Source organism: Rhamphochromis sp. 'chilingali' (genome assembly GCF_963969265.1).
Source record: "Rhamphochromis sp. 'chilingali' genome assembly, chromosome: 21".
In the NCBI taxonomy this organism is placed as follows: Eukaryota; Metazoa; Chordata; class Actinopteri; order Cichliformes; family Cichlidae; genus Rhamphochromis; species Rhamphochromis sp. 'chilingali'.
In genome coordinates, this window is record NC_137949.1 from 6379049 (window position 1) to 6400094 (window position 21046).

At 38.5% G+C, this 21046-nt stretch overlaps 1 protein-coding gene across 1 annotated transcript in view; it reads right to left on the reverse strand.

Moving 5' to 3' along the window:
• Nucleotides 1-21046, reverse strand: part of esr2b (estrogen receptor 2b) — a 72412-nt gene that overhangs the window by 48576 nt on the left and 2790 nt on the right. Inside the window, exons 2-3 of the mRNA XM_080871822.1 lie at nucleotides 16514-16561; nucleotides 1187-1701 (exon numbers count right to left, since the gene is read on the reverse strand). Of these exons, the coding sequence (XP_080727948.1) occupies nucleotides 1187-1617 (431 nt within the window). The 5' untranslated portion in view covers nucleotides 1618-1701; nucleotides 16514-16561. The remainder of the gene's footprint in view (nucleotides 1-1186; nucleotides 1702-16513; nucleotides 16562-21046) is intronic.

Sequence of the window (21046 nt, forward strand, 5' to 3'; positions counted from 1 at the left end):
GGTGTAGTGATGGATGCAGATCTAAACTTAGAAAAACACATTAAGACAATAACAAAATCAGCTTACTATCACCTCAAGAATATTTCAAGGATAAAAGATCTGATGTCTCAACAGGACCTGGAAAAACTAGTCCATGCATTCATCTTTAGTAGGCTTGACTACTGTAACAGCATCTTTACAGGTCTACCTAAAAAAAAGCAGTCAGACAACTACAGCTCATTCAGAACTCTGCTGCTCGAGTCCTCACTAAGACCAAAAAAGTGGACTACATCAGTCCAGCTCTGCCTGTCCGTCAGAGGATAGACTTTAAAGTTCTGATGCTGGTCTATAAAGCTCTGAATGGTCTGACCCAATATGAACCTTCCAGATCCCTCAGGTCATCTGGATCCGGTCTTTTATCAGTTCCCAGAGTCAGAACCAGACACGGAGAAGCTGCATTCAGCTTTTATGCCCCTTATATCTGGAACAAACTCCCAGAAAGCCTCAGATCAGCTGAAACACTCAGTTTATTTAAATCCAAATTGAAGACTCAGCTGTTCTCAGCTGCATTTGAATAAAGCACCAAATCCACACTTTTAAGCTTAAATTTCAAAACTTACATTTAACTACTGATTTTATCTACTGTTCTGATTTTATCTGTTTTGATTTTATATACTATTTTGTTTGTTTGTTTGTTTGTTTGTTTGTTTGTTTGTTTGTTAATTAGTTAGTTTGTTTGTTTGCTTGTTTTAATCAATTTTAAATCATGCTTTTTATTTGTTTTTGTTTCTAATGTCTCTGTAAAGCACTTTGAATCACCTTGTTGTTGAATTGTGCTATACAAATAAACTTGCCTTGCCTTGCCTTGCCTAAAATCTGTGCAAAGTATGGCAAGTTACCAATAAGATGCTTTTTTCTAAAGCAAAGATCTGGCTCTTGTCCAAAAGCACGCAATAGTAGCTTTCATTAATAGTTGCTGCTGCTAGCCGATATAATGCCAAGTCTTTTGCCAAAAACATGTCTGCCAGAGCTTCTAGAGCTCTGTTGTCTGTCTCTATGTGACCCCCTACACCCCAGCCCCCACCCTCAACCCTCACAAGGATAAGTAAAAGAGAATGAAAACTAGGTCTTTGAATGTTACTACCACTTAAGCTAAATTTAACTGACACAAGAATAGCTTTCATCAGTGCTTTCTCAGTAATCTTACCTGCTGGGGCTGATACTGTGAACTTTGGGATCCAACCAGGGTGCATGTGGGCTGGGTTCATTATAAACTAGAGGCTGAGTGCAGTGCAGAGTAAGTGAAGGTACATTGTGGTGAGTGTGAGAAGGCCAAAAGGCTGAGGGGCTGAGGGGAGGACACAGAGATGATGGACTGTCAGTGATGGGTGACCTGGTGTAGCTCAGCATGGAGGGGCTGTAGAAGGTAAAAGGTCCGTGCCCGTGGTTATAGTCATGGTTACTGTCTGTGTATGGAGAGGGAATGCAGATGGTGTGGCTGTCCATGCCCACAGGAGGGCTGTACATAGCAGGCAGAAGTCCTGGGGAGCTCACCCTCTCTGTGGCTTTACTGGAGTCCACCTCCTCAAGCTGAAGGAGGGGTAACGGGTTAGCATCCAGGGCAGGGGAGGAGGTCATGTCAGGGGAATATACTGTATTTGCTGTGAATGAATGATTTGATGCAGGTGGATATTCTATAGCATCTTCTCGAATGGCCGGGTCCTGTAGCAGAGAGGGAAGAAACACTATATTAAAATAATTAACTGCTGCAAATTCTGAGCAAATACCAATATTTACAATATCGACCATAGCAGATTTTCTTTTTATACCAAGGAATTTATTTTTTCAAATTATGTAGCTCAGAGCTTTTCAGTTCACCATCTTAGAACAAGTCCATATGTTCAGAATGCACTAACTCAGTCCCAGTTCCAAGACATCAAAATTATAGTTTTGCAGTCCAAAACTGACAAGACATAATCATCTAATTTGGCAAAAGGCAGACAACAGTTAACACGGTGAAAAAGGATGAGAAATAGGGAATGTTTTTAAAATTGAACCTAACTGGAGCGTGACCAAGACAGTAACTAGTCGTCTATTTTGTCAACTGCTTCAAGGATCTGTCACCAGGGTGGCTTGCCCACTTACCTAACATGCATGTGCCAGTTTGCAACACAAAGCCTCATTACTGTGAAGCATACAAGCAATGCACTAGAATTATTCCTTAAGAATACTTAATTTGTATAGCACTAAATCACAGTTGCCTCAAAGGGCTTTATATTGTACGGAAAGTACTCTACAATAATACAGAGAAATTCCAACAATCAGACCAGCCCCTGTGAGCAAGCACTTTGGTGACAGTGGGAAGGAAAAACTCAGTTTTAACAAGAAAACACCTCCAACACAACCTGGTTCTGGGAGGGGCAGCCATCTGCTGTGACTGTTTGGGGGTGAGGGGAGGAAAACAGGACAAAAACATGCTGTGAAAAAGAGCCAGGGAGGATAAGGGAGGATTGAGGGTCACCAGATCCAGCCCTAATTATAAGCTTTGCAAAAAGGAAAGTCTTAAAGCCTAATCTTAAAGAGAGGGTGTCTGTCTCCTGAATCCAAGCTGGGAGCTTGCTCTACAGAAGAGTGGCTTGATAGCTGAAGGATCTGCCTCCCATACTACTTTGAAATATCCTAAGAAACACGAGTAAGCCAACAATCTGAGACCTAAGTGCTGTATTGGGGTCATCGTCACTCTAAGACAGGGTGTTATCTGGCGTCGTGGAACGATAAAGCTGGGTATCCTCTACATAGCAGTGAAAATACATGCTATGCCTTGTAATTATACTGCCCAGGGTAAGGCTATATAGGAAGGATGTAATGTAAACAGAACTTGTCCTAACACAGAACCCTATTTAACTCTACAATTAACCAATTAACATATCCACTAAAGGGGTCAACATTCTTGACAACGCTCTTTTACGAAGAGCCATTTTTAGCCATTAGTCCTTTGGACATAAGGCTGAAACTTCTTGTTCTCTTGCTGCTGTTTGTGCCTGTCTCTACTAAAGACAAGTAGCTCAATCAGCTCAGTCACTCTCCAACTTTTCTTTCTCTTCTCAGGGGGTGTCGCTCTTTGTTATGTGGGCGTGTCGCTCCTTGTGGCATCCTCAGCACATGTTCCAGACATCTTAGGTGCTGTTTTTCAATGTGTTTTAGTGTTTCTTAAAAAATATTAGCTCATTTTAAATGTGATGCCAGAAACACATTTAGTGGTACTTAAAAAAATGTTTAAGAAACATTTAGCAGCTAATTAGCTTAACTGTGCAATCTGTGTGCAAGAAACAGGGCGCTTCTCTGAGCCTGGTTCTGCTGGAGGTTTCTTCCTGGTAAAAGGGAGTTTTTCCTTGCTCATATGGGGTCATATGATTGTTGGCATTGTTTGTTGGGGTTTTTTTGTATTATTGCAGGGTCTTTACCTTACAATATAACGTAAGGCAACTGTTACAGTGATTTGGCGTGATAAATAGTATTGAATAGAATTGCACTGAATTGAACTGACTTGAATGAAATTTAAAGTCAATATTGGATGCCTGTAAACTTTGGACCCTCAGTTGCAGTCTTGGTTGCGCCATTAAAAATCACTCCATGGTCTCAGGAACGCTTCCAGAAGTCACTGTCCAAGAACACCGTGAACTATGCTAGCAATAAATGCAGGTTAAAGCGCTATCATGCAAATGATAAGCCAAATGGGATCGAGAAATTAAACAGTAGCAAACTGTTCTGTGGTCAGACAAATTTTAATTTCTTTATGGAAAATATGGATACTCTGCCTCAATAATTCTGATGTGTTGTTGCCATCAAAATCTAAATCAGCCAATTGTTCTCTTAAAACGTCACATTTTCTCAGTTTAAATATTTAATGTTCTATTGTAAAATCATTGCATTCTGTTTTTATTTAGATTTCACACAGCACGCTGACAGATGATGCCACAGCTTCATTTACCATTTCAAATAATTTCAGTAACACCCTGTAGCTTTTAGATAAAATAGCATCCCTGGATGAATATACAGGACAAAAATTGGTTTTCAAAGAAATCAATTTCTAATGTAGTCAGCAAAATGTCTTTACATAGTCACACTGAAAACAATGAATAAAAGTAATAAATAGTGTAAGGATGTTAAAAATGTGCAGCTCACCAAAATAAAATGTTTGTGTCTGCACTTCCCTAAAACTCTACAACTGATATTGAATATGCATAGCTAACAAGAACCATGAACAAAACTAAGAAGACAACATTACTATTTCTATAATGAATGCACTGCATCTGAAACCTTAAAGCAGATGGGCTACAGCAGCAGAAGACCACGCTGGTTACCAAACCCATCATCTAAGAACAGGAAACTGAGGCTGCAATGCACACAGATCACCAAAATTGGAAGAAGATTGGAAAAAGGTTGCCTGGTCTAATTCATTCAGATGACAGGGTCCAAATTTGGCGTAAACTATGCATCAAAGGTTGACACTGAGTTCACTGTACTCAGACATCTCAGTCAAAGCATCTCAACATGAGGGCACTTTTATAATGTGGCAGAAGATGTAGTGGGAGATTCATGGACATCATGGATTTTTAACTGATAAATCTGCAGCAACTCAATGATTCAGTGATGTCAATCTGGACAAGAATCTCAGCAGAAAGGTTCCAACACCTCAGTGAAGCTAAGAGAGGATCCAGGCCCTTTGGTCTGCTGAGTGCGTTGCTCTCTGGTAATATTAGTCTGCAAACCTGGAGCAGACACTGGGTGCCTGCTGTGTTTGAAAGATAAAAACTAGACACATGTTTCATGACTAAGTGAAAAAAATTAGTCTGCTAAAGTTTTACTTTTAACCAAGTAAAGTGCTCACTGGGACTCTAACGCTCTTACATGAGAAACACGAGATTCTGTTTTTTCTCGTTAGCGTGCAAAGAAAACAGTGGTTATCAAAAAAAGATGTTGTGGTGTAATTGGTTTAGATTGCACTACTCTGCCAAAATCACACAATACACAATAAGAAGGCCAAACGGTTACAGTATAATAACTCATACAACTATAATAACTCAAAGCAAAACACCCTGCACTAGTAGTTCAACTGCTATAGCAGTTGAACTACTAGTGCAGGGTGTTTTGCTTTGTTAGCTAACACCAACAACTGACATGTGTTAAATATTCCCACAGACTTTGTTACATGCTGCTTTTACTGAACATGTGTCTCTCTCTCTCTCACACACACGCGCGTGAACACACACAGTTTGTGGAGCCCAGTGAAATGATGTAACAGCTTACTTACTGTGCCGAAGGTGAAGAGACGAACCCAGTATTTATTAGCAGTGTGATTAAACTGTGAACATTTGTTCCAGAGACAGAATATAAAAGCACAAAATGATCTGCCTGTTTGACCTCACTTGGCTTGCAAAACTGTGCCAGCAAACTATGCCAGCAAAGCCATCCACTGGTTAATCAGTCAACAGCTCAGCAGCTGGTACCTCTGCACAGTCAATCGCACACACCACGAATGACAAGTAGAAACATACAGCTGGCAGGTAAGGGGAGTGAGTACATCTAAGTACATTTGGAAACACTTTTTCAAGCCCTACGTGCATCATGAAGTCCTAGGTGAGCAAAGAATCTGAAGGTACAGTAGTGCCGTGGCTATGGAGATAGAGAAAAAGCAAAATATGGCAAAATTTAAGAAAAAGCTAAATATAATACAATGAATAACGCTTTGTGTTTCAGATCTCTGTGTTCTCTTATGTTTCTGTTTTTAATTTGTTTTAAACGCTGCTCTATTTTCCACTTCGTGGCCACAATCCATGGCCTGGATAGTAAACATAAAGCTACATTTCACTCGCTTCACAGTGTCAGCTGAGACCAAAAGTCATAATAACATGCAAATGTATCTTGGACAAAAGGATAAATTATAAAACACAAGAAAAACGTCGGCAGTTCAACGCTGTTACTGTGTACTAGTCAGTCAATGAACAGTCAATGTGTGTATAACGCAGGTCAGGTCAAAGTGGTCTTGAGCAAAAACAATGCACCCTGTATACGAACGTCACCTCTCACCTAATTCCCAGCCTGGGTCCTTCGAGGCCATCACATTCACTTCCATTCACAAAAAGTAAATACGTCCAAGAAATACAGCCTTTGATTTTAACTAGTGGGTTTCACTGAACCCAAGTGGACACCATGAGTTGAAACCTATAGCTCTTAAGTCAGGTCAGATGTCCATACATACAGACATCTGCCTTGCTGCAGGTAGATGGTTAAGATAAACAGAGACAGTAATTATGTATTTTCCATAATATGTTAGCATTATTTATCATTTAGCTTTTACCATCCAATTTTAGAAGTGCATGCAGGGCACTGTAAGTAATGTGTATGATGCTGAACATGATAATCACCTGATCTGACGAGAAGAAGCAAATATCTGCTCATCGCTGACATCAGATCCGAAGACAGCTTACACAGTAACTGAAGCTGCTGTTTTAAGCTTGGTATTTTGGTTCAAATACATTTCATAAATTTTTACTAGCGGTTTAAATCAGGAAATCTCTCTTAGCTGTACTGCCAAGGAGCAGAGATATGAAGCTATCCCATATGGAAAAGATATATATAAATCTTATAAAGTTTGTTTCTGTCTTGTGTGAAACTTGTATGAAAAGCATACAAGAGTAAAAACAGATATAAGATCCCTTGAAAAATTATATAAATGACTTGTATGTTTTGGATACTTACTAAAACAATATATGAAAGTAATGAGAAAGTGGCCACTTTCATGAGTAAATCATATAAGCCTTATATGATTCACTATATGAAGTAGGCCACATCTTAAGCAAGTCTTTTATAAGTTTTTACTATTTCTTTTCCATATGGGATAGAACAGACGATAATGTGTGTTCTCTGACATCAGAATCACAATCAGGAATTTAATTATCCTTAAGGAAATTATGTAGGGATATGTTGCTAGCAGAGATGGGCAGTAACGCGTTACTGTAATCCGATTACTTTTTTCAAGTAATGAGTAAAGTAAGGGATTACTATTGCAAAAAAGTAATTCGATTACTGTTACTTTCCCGTAAGCACGCTGTGTTACTGCGTTACTAAACCGTGATTTTGTGAGTGTCTCATGACAATGACGTATGAGCTGCCAACGTCCGTGGCAGCAACAGATGTGTGCAGACCAATAATGGATAATATGGAGTGTGGGAGAGAGTACAACCATGCAGCGTTTAAAGCGTGGAAGTACTGAACTGACATTACTTTGAGTTTGATTCTGTAAAAAGTGACAAAAACATTAGTGTGCGCTGTACACTCACACACTGTGTGGGAAGAAAACTTCTTTCTACAGCAAAAAATTGAACTTCAAACCTGAGCAAGCACCTAGCACGCCGGCACGGGAATGTGAAATTCACAGAGAAACCCACAGATCCCCCAACTGACATGACTGCTGCGGCACTGGGCAAACCTCCACCGGCCCCACTCCTGCTAAACAGGTGACAACAGATTTAAGAGGAACAGGACCTAGTGCAGCTGAATCTTTGATTTTATTTATCCTTTGCTGTGTTTTCATTGCATCTATTTGAAAGAGTGAGTGTAAACACAAAAATTATTACATTTTATATGCTGGAATATGCAGAAAATAGGTTTAAATGTTAAACAAATTTCTTCAAGTCAAAGACTGTTGCATATAATTAAATTTTTTGCTTGATGCAATGTGCATCAAGTTTAAAGATTAAAACTAATAAAACAAGCTTTAAATTTATTCAGTTTTATATGATGGATTATGCATAAAAAAATAGAATTGGGCTGAAAGGTCTGTTGCTTTATGTATTCAGGTTCTTTTTGAAAAATAAGTAACTAATTACTTTTGAAAATAAGTAATCACTAAAGTACTTACTTTCTTGGAAAAGTAATCAGTAATTAGTAACTAATACCTTTTTCAAGTAAATTGACCAACACTGGTTGTCAGGAGTGGAATGTACATGACATGTACATCTGGCAACTTTTTGCTAACACGGTGCCAAAATGTATTAGTCCTACGTGCTTTTGTGGGCTCGCTACTGAGTTCTTCTGCCCACTAGTGACCCAGAAATGACTTGAGTGTTGCTGTTGGGACTGCAGCTGGGTCATCTGCCTTCTGTCAACTGCAACTCCTCCTATGACTTAACTGCCTTGGAGGACAAATTCAGCATTGTAGGACATGTTTGCTGTTATAAAGTGATTTTGTGTTTTAGCACAAATATCCGCACATATTTTCACCAACACCAAGCAGCTTGATAGCACGTGCAGTACTTAAAGAACGTTTGGTGCTACTTGCAAGGAATTTTGAGAATTCTTTTGTTAGATTTGTAGTGCAGTTTACTCATATGCATAATTAAAGCGTTATTGCATCCATGAAATACGACTTGCAAGAGCTAAGCACGACCAGATCAAAGTTTATGGAACAAGCAGCAGGAATGGAAAAGAAAATTAAACTGCTACAGAGACCAAACAGAAGATTCACAATTATAGTAAATCTAACTGCCAACACTCTGCCTGACATTTCACATCTGAATATTTTCTCAGACTTGCCAAATTTAAACACACTGCTGTGCTCTAATTGATTGCAACTCTTCAGTATTTCTCAAAAAAAAAAAAAGCCAAATGTTCTAACTAAATGACTTCACACTTAATTTAAAAGACATAAAAAAAGAGTATAAACAACTCACTTAATTCCTAGAGCTGTGTGGCTCAACACTCAGGCTTTTACTATGAATAAAGCTCTTCTGTCAGAATGTTGTGCTCAAGTTTGAGCTTTGGACACACTGGTGCTCATGGCAGCTTTCCATGGTAAACCACCAGTCAGGCAACAAGGGGTCAAAGGACCCAGTGTTTAATTCCACTGCTTCCTTTCATTTACATATAATTAAGAACCGGGCTATTGAACAATCAGGACGGCTTTGCCTTTATTTTGCTCAAATTTTCATAAAAGCTAAAATTGTTAAAATGTTTTAGTCTTTTAAGAAGATGCTGGTCTTTTTCTACTTTTCACTCTTACTACTAAAACAGAAAAAAAGAGAAAACATTAAGTATCATAATTTTTTATCAGTCAAGTAATGAAGGCATTTTTTTAACATCTAGACCCTGTAGGACCAAACTTTAAGGGAAAAACACAGACTAAAAAATATCTTTTTTAGTTAAGTGGTTACTCATAATATCAGTTGTTTTGGGTAGTAAAAACAGAAAATAAAAAGCATGATGTAGAAGTCTATATTCACCTAAATGGGCATCTTTTATTTAATACATGCGCATACGGCCGCTTGGTTAGAAACAACCTTTGACAAAACCAAAGTTTCCTTAATGCAAAATGAAAGAGGCAGAGGACAGTGACACCATGCATTGTCCGGTGGACTTAAAAGTTTGGGAGTGTGTCGCTGCTTCAAGCTTATTGTCACTGCATAACCAGCCAGTAAATCAGTTACATACCGTCTAAACTTTAAAGAGAAAAAATTCCCGAGTTAAAATAAACTTTTATAAATAAATACCCAGCTAAATGTTGCATATGGCACAGTTCATTCTAAAGCTCAATACTGGACTTCAGTTTTGAAAAGGTGCAGCATGTAACCTAAACTCATCTACCAGCCTCCAAATGTGGCCAAAGTCGGTTTATCCCCACCAACAAAAACATCTTTGTCGCAGAATCAAAAACCCCAAACACTTCTGACAATCTGTGAAAAGTAGGGGGTGCATTGCTGTTATACTTTAAACAAAAAAATCATGAGACCTGACCACAAATGGATTAAACTATGTCCTTCTTTAGGCAGTATATTAAAAACTTGTTTATTCCTCTTGTATAAAGAAGCTCCCCCTGTCAGAAAAAGGCTCCCAGCCAGTAACACATACCGGAACACAAAGGCTCCCGGCAAAACTATTAGGCAGCCTCTATCCCTCCATTCTCTCAATCCCACAAAGCCGACAAGGAGCTGCTGGAGGACGAGAGGCCCGCCGAATTAAAGAGGTTGACAGATTACATGCATGCAGGAGTAGCAGGAGGAAGTTTCTGCTTCTGGTTTGCAGAGAAGTCGAAACAGAGAGGCTACGGCAGAACGGACAGACTGATTACAGTGTCGGGATGTGGAGTCATTTTAGCTGTCACCTGTCACTGCTGCCACTCCATCTACCTGCCAGATGGGTTTGGCCCATTTACTGTAGCAGAGTTCTGCCACGTCCTGTGAAAGGCATTCCATTTTTCTTCTGAACCTTTTAAGCATCAAATTTAAGTGTAAAAGTAGCAAAAAATACCTCAGGGATGGTGTTAAATCAGTTAACACCAAGTGCTAAAATTTGATACGTAAGTATGTGATCATTTCAGAGACGTGCTTCATAGCTTAACTCGTGATTCTAAAGTGCCTGTAGTTAAACCTGTGACAAACTGAGGACCTGTCCAGGGTGTACCCTGGGATAGACTCCAGCCTCACCACGACCCGGAATGGGATAAGTGGAGGGAAATGGGAAATTGATGAACGGATTAGTACTGCGAGTACTAAGCTACAAAGCTGGGACAACTGGCCCATCTATGCTTACTGTGTCACAAGTCAGTAGTACATGACTAGACCTATAGGCTACATTTTTCTACTTAGACACAACGACGAGAGAGGATTTCACACCTGCTGTCCCAGCAAGGTTTATTTGCCAAAAACAGAAACAAGCAGGGGTAAAGAAAGTTGAGGATGATAGGAGCTGTTGCTGAACTCTCTGTAATTCTTTTGTTGTTGTTATTTTCATTAATTATTAGCCTCAAATAAATGTGAAGCTCAAGAGCAGGAAAAAAATTAAAAGTGGTGCAAAAAGTGGTGTTAAGTCTTTATAGCTAATTGCACCTTTATGGTTTTTCCTACTGTTATAAATTAATTATAAAAATTCTTATATCAAATAATTATTCACGATAACCTTGTCAGTGAGTTTACCACTTCCTGGAACTGCTAGCTATATTCACTGACCAATTATGTGACTTATTTCTGACTGTACCTTCAGTCAGACCATAAACAAACTCATTAGGAAATGACTTGGTCATTAGGTGGTTGCCAACATCTGGTGGCCTTAAGACGCAGGTTAAAGTATTCCTGCAGTGGCCTAATTTTTCCAACCAGGAAGCTACATCCATCGTTTTTGTCTATGAATCAGACAGTCAAAATAAATAACTGATCCTCTAATATTTATATTTTGTTGTTGCTTCCAGTGACACCTGTTCTCTCTAAATATAAGCCCAGAACATCAAGCATCATTTGGGCTCAAGGGAGAATTGCTACGCAACTAAAAAATTGTCCTGATCACAAGAAGAGAAGCTGGTGAAGCTGCTGGTTCCTGACCATCTAGAGGTGATCTTGACCTATTACTTGCCTAATAGGTTACCACCATAGAGTTTTTTGCCTAACAGAGAACAGTATCAAAATGCAGTACTGGGAAAGAGTATATAGATTTTAAGATAACGTACAGTATTGTGCCTTCAGCCAGCCCTCAAGGCTTGCACACTTTTTAGTCAAAATAGGAAATTTATTGAAATGTGACATACATGGAAATACAGTATATACGGCAAAAACAGACTTTGTGCAATTCTAACAAGCTTGAAAGTTAACATGTGGTATGATCACCTTTATTCTTCAACACAGCCTGAACCTTGGAGGAGCTTTCTTGACATTTCTTTAAGAAGTCTTCAGGAATAGTTCTCCAGGCTTCTTTAAGAACATTCCAAAGCTCTTCTTTGGATTTTTATTGCTGTCTGTTTTCTTTCAAGATGATCATAAACTGCTTTGATAACATTGAGGTCTGAGCTCTGAGGAGGCCTAGTCCCTGGCTGAGAGTGTTCAGTTGTGTGTTTTTCTATCCTGGTTTACTTATATTGTATTGGGAGTGTTCGAAATCATTGTCAAGCAGAAAAATGGAGTAGTTGACAATGAGATACTTTCCAAATGGTATTGTATGTCGAATCTGTGCTTTTGACTGTACTTTGTTGCATTCGCAGGTTCATATTTCCATCAGTCCGTAAATTCCATCAGGATCTCCAACACAACTAAAATCCAGCACCAAACCATGACACAGCCTACATCATGTTTTATAGATGACTACACTCAGTGACCTCTCTTGACCTCCACGGCGAGACAATCTGAGCAAAAACTTCAAAGTTCTGTTGCAAACGTTTGTTAGTCCAGTTCCCTTCCTTAAGAATGGCCTTCCATTGAGACAAGTTTTGATGAGACTTTGTAGAACAGTAGAAGGATCAACTGAAGGACCTGATGTATACTAGTGGTGCAACGGATCACGAATGATCCGTAATCCGAACCGATCCCACTCCACGGTTCGGCACGCACATGATCCAAAGATTCGAAAAAGGAATCTGGTGGGTCTGTCAAGCGATAGTTATGGCCAGCGCTAGCGGTCCAAGTGGAGGAGTAGAGGAGTTTGCAGTATTTAAGCAGCCCTTTGCTGCCCAGTCCGCCCGGGCTAAAGCTATTACAAAAGCTACTGGGGTGTTTAGCTGCAGACGGGAGGCCGTATTCCGTTGTGCAAAACAAGGGGTTTAATCTATGATGAACGTACTTGAGACACGCTATGATATCCCGCAAGATCGTTCCAAGCATGTATGAGCAGGAAAAGTTTAAAGTTATGGCTGAACTGTCCCAGTCATCTTCTGTTGCCCAACTACAAACGGGTGGACCTCCAGGGAAACGGAAAGCTACGGAGTGGTAGATACAAAGCCCTGTACTGCCCTATATTTTACCTTAATTTGTTTTTATATAATTGCGTGGAATGAGTCTTGAGTTGAGTATACCATAAGCAATTATAGTTGAGTTTTTTAAAAGGCAAAAATACTTAAATAAGTTAATAAGTAAATGTTAAAATTTTGTCACCACGAGATTTTTGAGCCGTTGCACCACTAACGTACCATAACGTAACGTACCATAAGCAATTATTAAACTCAGGCTTTCTTCCATAGTTTGCCTTTTGTCCTGTCTCTCTGCCCCTAATTCCATTGCAATAAGCCTAGGCTGCTGGGTTTCCCATGACGCAATGAACCATTCTTCTTCATGCTCCTCTTTTCACTCTCTATGTGTTTATACTCCCGTCTGCATTTAATCATTAGCTATTATTAATCTCTGGCTCTCTTCCGCAGCGTGTCTATTGTCCTGTTTCCTCCTCCCCAAACAGTCGTGGCTGCTCCTCCACGAGCCTGATTTTGCAAGAGGTTGAGGTGACTGTTGTAATTTTGTGCTGTATAAAAAAAATAAATTGAAAATTGAATTGAAGTGAAGTGAACCTTGTGGCAACTAGGGATGGGTATCGTTTAGGTTTTATCCGATACCGGTGCCAAATCGGTACTTTTGAAACGGTGCCGGTGCTCAAACCGGTGCTTAAAGAATGGAGAACACAAAATTGGTCCAAAAACCTCTCATATTCAGCTGGTTTTTTGTAAAAAGATAACAATGTTAGCCTTTTCTGCAGCTATGGGGCATATATGGTATCACTCTTGGCTGGAAGCAGTGCTTAAACAATGGAAAAAATACAAACTTTGTCCAAAAACCTCTCATGTTTAGCTGTTTCCCTCTTTTTCTTTGGTCATTTTAGCCTTTTTGGCCAGGGTGAAGGGAGTATCTGCCATCAAACAAGAAGACAGCTGCATGTAGCTATGATGATGTTTGCTAGTTCACCTTACATGCATTAATGTAATAACGTGGTTAGCCTACTCAACGTAAATTACACACGAACAACATAAAGCTACTCACGCAGAGAAGAACGGCTGCTGCTGCCATCAAATACGGCGCATTTCTCGGCTTTAAAAAAAAAACAACGCTATGCGTCGTCAGGTGTTTCATCGGATTTGAGTTGTTACCTCCTTTGCACAGTATCACCTTAAAGCACTTGTTGCAGGCTGCTGAGTTTGCATATTTTGCTGTGAAGTACAGCCAGACTTTGACCCCTTCGCCTTGGGCATTTTTAATCTGTAGCTCTGCTCTAAAGGAACGTACGTACCTGGACCCGCCTACTATCCTCGGAAACGTAAAATGATTGGCTAGAAGTGTATCACAGCTCAGGAAAAAAAAGCACCAAAATAAAGCACTGAAATGTGCGCTGCTTTTCGGTCTGGTTACTACCGTTTATGATGGCACCGGACACCGGTACCCATCCCTAGTGGCAACAGTTGTGACTGCTATATAAATAAAATTGAATTGAGTTGAATTAAAGAGAATCCTTTTTTTCTTAAGGACATGATCTTCAGACACTATTCGTCTGCAGTAGATACAGTGCCTTGAAAAAGTATTCACAACCCTTAAACTTTTCCACATTTTGTCCTGTTACAACTACAAACTTAAATGTTATTTTAAATTTATACGACAGACCAACACAAAGTAGTGCATACTGTAATTGTAAAGTGGAAGTGATGTCATACATGATGCTCAAAATTCGTTATAAATAAAAGTCTGAAAAGTGTGAAGTGCGTTTGTATTCAGTCCTCCTGAGTCAAAACCATACCAAACCACCTGTCACTGCAGTTACCATGGGCATGTCTCTACCACCTTTGCACATTCAGACTTCAATTTTTGCCCATTCTTCTATGAACAATAGCTTCAGTTCAGTCAGATTGGATGGAGGGCATTTATGAACACCAATTTAAAAGGCTTGCCACAGATTCTTTTGCATTTTAACAGGGACATGTGAGTATACTGTGATTAAGGGGAACCCCCATCACAGTCTCAAGTCTTTTGCAGCCTCTAACATGACTTCTTACAGGATTGACCTGTATTTAGCACCATCCATCTTCCCATCAACTCTGACCAGCTATCCTGTTCCTGTTGAAAAAAGGCACCACTGCATCATGACGCTACCACCACCATGCTTCACAGTCGGGATGATGTATTCAAGCTGCCATTCTTCCATAAAAGCCAGATTTGTGGAGTACATAAGTAATAGTTGACTAGGTTCTCCCAGTTGAGCTCAAAATCACCTCGTTTGTGGAAAGATTCCATTTGATGCCAGTCAAACTCTGTTTATCTATCTAAAAATAGAAATGAGAATAAATTATACGGTTTTATTGCTGGCTGGTAGCAAAAGACTGCAAAAGATACAGTTTTGAATTGGCTCCTTGCTAAGCCATCTGTTATGTGTACACACAATGCTGGTTCATCCCTTGAGACAGGTGCCTTTCACGATTATTCCTCTAAAAATAGTCAGCTACAAGGATTGGCCTGTAAATGAGTGGAAAAGCAGCCAATGCCCAAAGAAAAACTTGAAAGACCTTCAGAAAGCCTGGAGAACTACAGCTCAAAACCACTTTTTTTGTTTTAAATCTCAAGTCTGGTTCCTTGGGAGCAAAAAATAGAGAAATTACATGTGGGTCAAGACTTTTGCACAGCACTTTACACTTTGACATACATTTTAAACTGATTTACAGAGGCCACGATGACAGACAGAAGTTATTTTCCATGAGCAAGAACTGAGTCTGGTAACCTATCAAAGGTATTCACTGCAGTATCATTTTACAACTTTAGTTTCTGACGAGTCTTCACAAAATTGAGAAATAAAGGTCACTAGAGGCAAAATTTGGTTAAGAAAGTAACTAAGTAGATGAATAAGATCTAGTGAGAGCAGAGTGGGCAATCTGCATAATTTGGCTAATTTGAACATGTAAAATAATTTACAAATGTGCATTTCCTAACCTGAGCAAACAGTGATCATTTAATGCAAAAATGTTTAATATCAACCTAACAAATATAATCTTTTTCACTTTAAAAATGTAGTACGTGTGAACGAAACCCCTGATATGCATGGATCATGTCACATGTGCACACAGGGTATCGGTAATTGTAAGCTGAATTCAAAAGCTACCAGAAAACATCTAAGAGACCGGTGCATTCATGCATTACCCTAAATGACACTGACTTGTTTTTTTTAAATAAAGTGGTTAGCTCATGGCCTCTTGATTAAAAAGCAAAGAGAAAATCAACAAACTATCTATAGTATTCAGTTTGTGTTAACATATGATTATGGTTACATGATTTTAAACAAGTTTATCTGCTAATAGTGGACAAGTTATCCTGTTAACATGTACAAGTGTATCTGCTAAGCAAACAAGCAGGCGGTACACAGAAAAAATAGGGCTATCCTGGTGGATCATCTTCTGAAGTAAGTATATGCTAACTAGCCTCTTTGAAAAAATATATATATTTACATAGTAGAGGACAGTTATGTGCCTCTGATACTCATTCATTCATCCTCTGATAATAGAAAATTACCATAAATAAAGTTGGTTGCCAATATTTAAGTCTGGTCTACAGTTTTGTGTAAAAGTATTTGCGTTTTTGTTACACAAATTGTAATACAACACAAAGAAAACTCAAGTAAATACACACCTGACTCTATATGGAAAAGTAACTGATTCCTAAACTGGATAACTGGTTTATCCAGGAGCAATCACCTGATTTGTGGAGCAGAAATAACTTAAAAACTAACACATCAAAGAAGCCCCACTCACCTGCTGGCCACATCTTTTACTTGCAAGGGGCAGCCAATCAGGAGAAAGCTGGCATAAAAGGGAGAGGAATGAAATAGCATTGAGAGGGCTACATCAGTGCTCATCTTAATTACATGAGGATTATTTGCAGTTGTGAATCATGCAAAACTAGTAGAATCAAATAATAAAAATATAGAAAATCAGAAATGAGCGCAATAGGGCCCCTTCCACTTTAACATTGTGTCCACTGTATAGTCTTTAGAGGCAACACAAAAGAATATAAATGGCAGCTGTTTAACTGTATAAACTAAAAGATATTTCTGAACATCAGGGTCACTGATCTCCAACGTAATGGATAGTCAAAGTAGCTAAGGACGCTGATAATTGGCTGGAAATGTAAGATAATTTTAGAAAACACTGTGAAGTTCTCTTTTTAATTAAGCAAAACTGCACATGGATGTATCCATGTGATTAAAATATCTGAGATAACATTACCAATAACTTTTCTGATTACATTTACCACACAAATTCAACGGAAATCATTACAAATGTGAACTGTGAAAATAATGCAGCACTCAGCAGCACCAGTAACAGCACAATAAGTCATAAACGCACGCACCAGTGCATGACCATAAGTCATCAGATACACCTACTCCAAGTCAGGTTGTCAAAAAACATCAACACTCAGATACAAATATATGTATTAAAGAGTCAGACAGAGAGTCCAGAGTGACAAGAACCAATCCGAGCAAACTGAATTAAATCCACAGCAGAGCCGAATGAGACAGTTTCAGGCGTCAGCAGCTGTTTGTAGCCTGAACTGCAAAGTGAAGGAGAGCAGTTTTGAACTTTAGATGCCGGCTGCAGGCAAATACGCCCAAGATGATAAACTTTAACAATAATAATATAACAACAATAATTTATTCAAACGTGCTACTTGTTTTGTGGCAGCCAGTCTTTCTTTCTTTCAAAGTCAGCACTCTGTGTTTAATATCTTTGTTTAATTTTTGTTTTTATACCACACTTTACCCAAAGTTTATAAGGCTTCCATAACACTCTTCTTCTATAGTAATGAAATTATTTAGATGTATTAAGATAAGATAAGATAAGATAAGATAAGATAAGATAAGATAAGATAACCTTTATTAGTCCCACACGTGGGAAATTTGTTTTGTCACAGCAGGAAGTGGACAGTGCAAAAGTTATGAGGCAAAAATTAGAATACAATAAGAATAAATACAGTACACAACTGTACAGAATAGAATAAAATAAAATACTATATACTAGGGCTGAACGATATATCGCATTTGCGATAATATCGCGACATGATCAAGTGCAATTTTCTAACCGCAAAGGCTGCGATTATACTGCGATTATATTATACAATTCATGGGCTGCATCCTCCTGAGGCCGCATTTGTAGACCGATTACGTCACAGCGACGCGCCGAAGGCTGTCCAAATTACTACCATATCCCAGAATTCATAGCGCGGCCCAGCCAAACTCCAGTTTCCAGCAATGGCGGCCGCTACTAAGTTTTAAAATTACTCATACTAATCTTTCTGGGTCACAAAATAAACTTTTAACATATTTTCAGGCGAGAAAGTAGTTGTGTAAACATCAAATATCTGCTCGGTTTATCAAGATATCCCATATTTGCAAAAGTGCTTCGACGTTTTCAGAGGCGTCTGCTACCCACCAGCTCGACAGCTAGCCGGGAGCTCGAGGGTTACTGATGCGGCCGAGAACGGCACAACTCCCGGCACATCATTTTCAGATCACCGCGGAGTTTCGCTGCTCGGGTTAAACGTAATATATAAGTCACTTAGACAACCTAAAAATGTTATTGTTGGGCTTTTTTCAGTGTTTTGTTTGTTCGTGAGTAAATCGGTTTGGCTGAGATTAAAGTTATTAGATTAGATAAAATAAAACTTTATTAATCCCCCGGGTGGGTTCCTCCTTGGTTTTCACACAGCTGACTAAACGTCAAACAGAAAACTTATTAAACAGAAGTATGAGACAGTCGAGAATTTACACCAGTGTCTGGTTATATTTTAGATAGCAAGAAGCAGACGGCCGAGTTTATTAAACTCCACCGAGACAGCGGTGACGCTAATCAGAACTAGCCTTCTGATTAGCTAATCAGAAGGCTAGACCGTCCAATTTCACGCCTTTAAACTTTAAAGGCGTGTTTGTGTGTGTGTTTATACAATTGCTATTATGTTTGCACTTTATGTGTAATGTTACTGACTGCAGAGATCAGTAAGATGTGTGTATTTTTTATTTATTAGTTTTATTTATTTAATATTATTTTTTAATTGAATGACTGTCTAGTAGTTCACAGATGTCGAAAAACTGAGTGTGGTAAAGCCACTGATTTTTTTTATGTATATTTCTGCAATCTGCACATTGTACTGACTTTCATTTTAATGTTTACACCAGGGTTCCTTGTCAGCACTTTATGCTCAGATGTTTGTAAGCTAAAAATAAACTATTGTGTATGTTCAAATATACTGTTGTGATTGAAGAAGTTAAATAAAAATGTCAGTCATCAATTCATGCATCACCTCATGTCATCATAACAGAGGTCTGTCTTCCAGGAAAGAACAGTTTAAAATTAATGTAATATAGTATTGGCCATACTATATGATGTATTGCTTGTCTTTGTTTAATAATACAGAAGACAAATACCTTAAAAAATAATCGCATATCGCATCGCAATCGCAATATTGGGGCAAAAAATCGCAATTAGATTATTTTCCATAATCGTTCAGCCCTACTATATACAGTAGAATAAAATAAAATAAATATACAATAAGATAAAAATAGAATACAAATACAAATACTATATACAACTGAGTAAAAATACAACGATGACAGAAAGGATTATTGCACTTAGTATTATTGCATATGTATGGATGTGTGTGCTTGATCAGTTAAAGTCTTTATTATGGAGTCTGACAGCAGTGGGGAGGAAAGACCTGTGATGTTTGTTGAATCCTTTGTATACCAGTGTTTTTAAAATATATTTTACCTTCACAGGGCATAAAGGAATGATCTAAATAATTGATAAAATGAAAAAAAATCTCTTAAATTTATTATACTTATTTTGTTAAATGTAAATGGGAAGCAGCTAAAAATTAACAAGTAGTAAACTAACAACTAACAAGTTAACCTTTTCAAAATATGGATTCTTTACCATTACTTTGATTGTTGCAGAATTAGGTCAAACTTTTTACCTGAGGTACCGACATCTAACAAAACCCATTCATTGTGTTCAGTGCCATTTTAAGGTGCCAAATTGCTTCTAATAACGGTAACACATACATTTCCACCAAAAATCAGCAAAGCTACTTAAAGTCTGTTGTTTCAGTTAAACAATGCTGTTCAACCTGGAAATCTCAGCTAAACTCTGTGCACCAGTTATAAATGTGCCAATGATGAGGAGGTTTACTGACACAGTGGCGCTGTGCTTCGTTTCGAAGCAGTCAGCTTTCTCTTTTTTGGGATGGAATCACACTATGATTCACAATTTTCCCCACAGATTTAGTTGAAGTCAGGTAATCACATGAGTGGTTTTTCATATGGTTGCCTGGATACAATGCTGGTCACTTCAACTAAATGCTAAAAGGGCCAACTCACAAATCTGTGCAACCTGCTTTTGCTTTGATTTCTATTCAAGTTCTAACTGGAAGTGACAACTCGCATGGCTCATATGATGGGAGAACTGTGCTATTCCTGGCTGCTAAGATTTTTTTTTCATGGAAAGATTATGAGCCAAATTAAGATAATCTGTAATATAAGATCATCAAATAATCCACCTTTTCAAGATGTAGTTTAGCTGGATGCATTTGAAATCCTGGGCGAGCTATAAAAATTCTAAATGGCAAATCAACAATTCCTGTAAGTTTCCACCTATAAAATATATTAAATAATAAATACATTTAAAACAATCTGCACCCACACACACACACACACACACACATGCAGGTTTATATCCACCAGTACTGTTCTTCAGTCTGAAATATATCTCAAAGCATGTCATCAAACATTCATCAAAGCTAAAATGTGCCAAAATAGATGGCGAAAAAAGAGAAAACAAGAAAAAAATTACCCTAAAGTCAGTTAAAACCCCAGCTAATAAATAAATTCTTTCATTCTTTGATATATAAAAAAATAACACGTGATAGTGCCTCCACAAGCCAACAAGCAATCACCAGCAGATCGGCTGATGATCAAAGCATCAGCAGTAACACTGTTCATTACGAAGTACATCCATAAAGAGGATGCCACGCCCAAGGTTCAAATTGCCAACAAGACTTGTTTCCCTCCCAAAAGCAACACAATAAGAAAAGCTAAATTACAAGTAAATCCTAATAAAGACGCCAGATTCTAGAACACCAGTCCTCCGTCAAATAAAGGACAAAGTTATCACTAAGCGCTCTCACTTGCCACACCTGAGAGAGGGAGAGGATGAGTGAAGGAGGAAGGAGAGAGAGCAAAGAAAAGGGAGAGGAAGCAAACACAAGGAGAGGGCGGGTAATAGACCAGCACA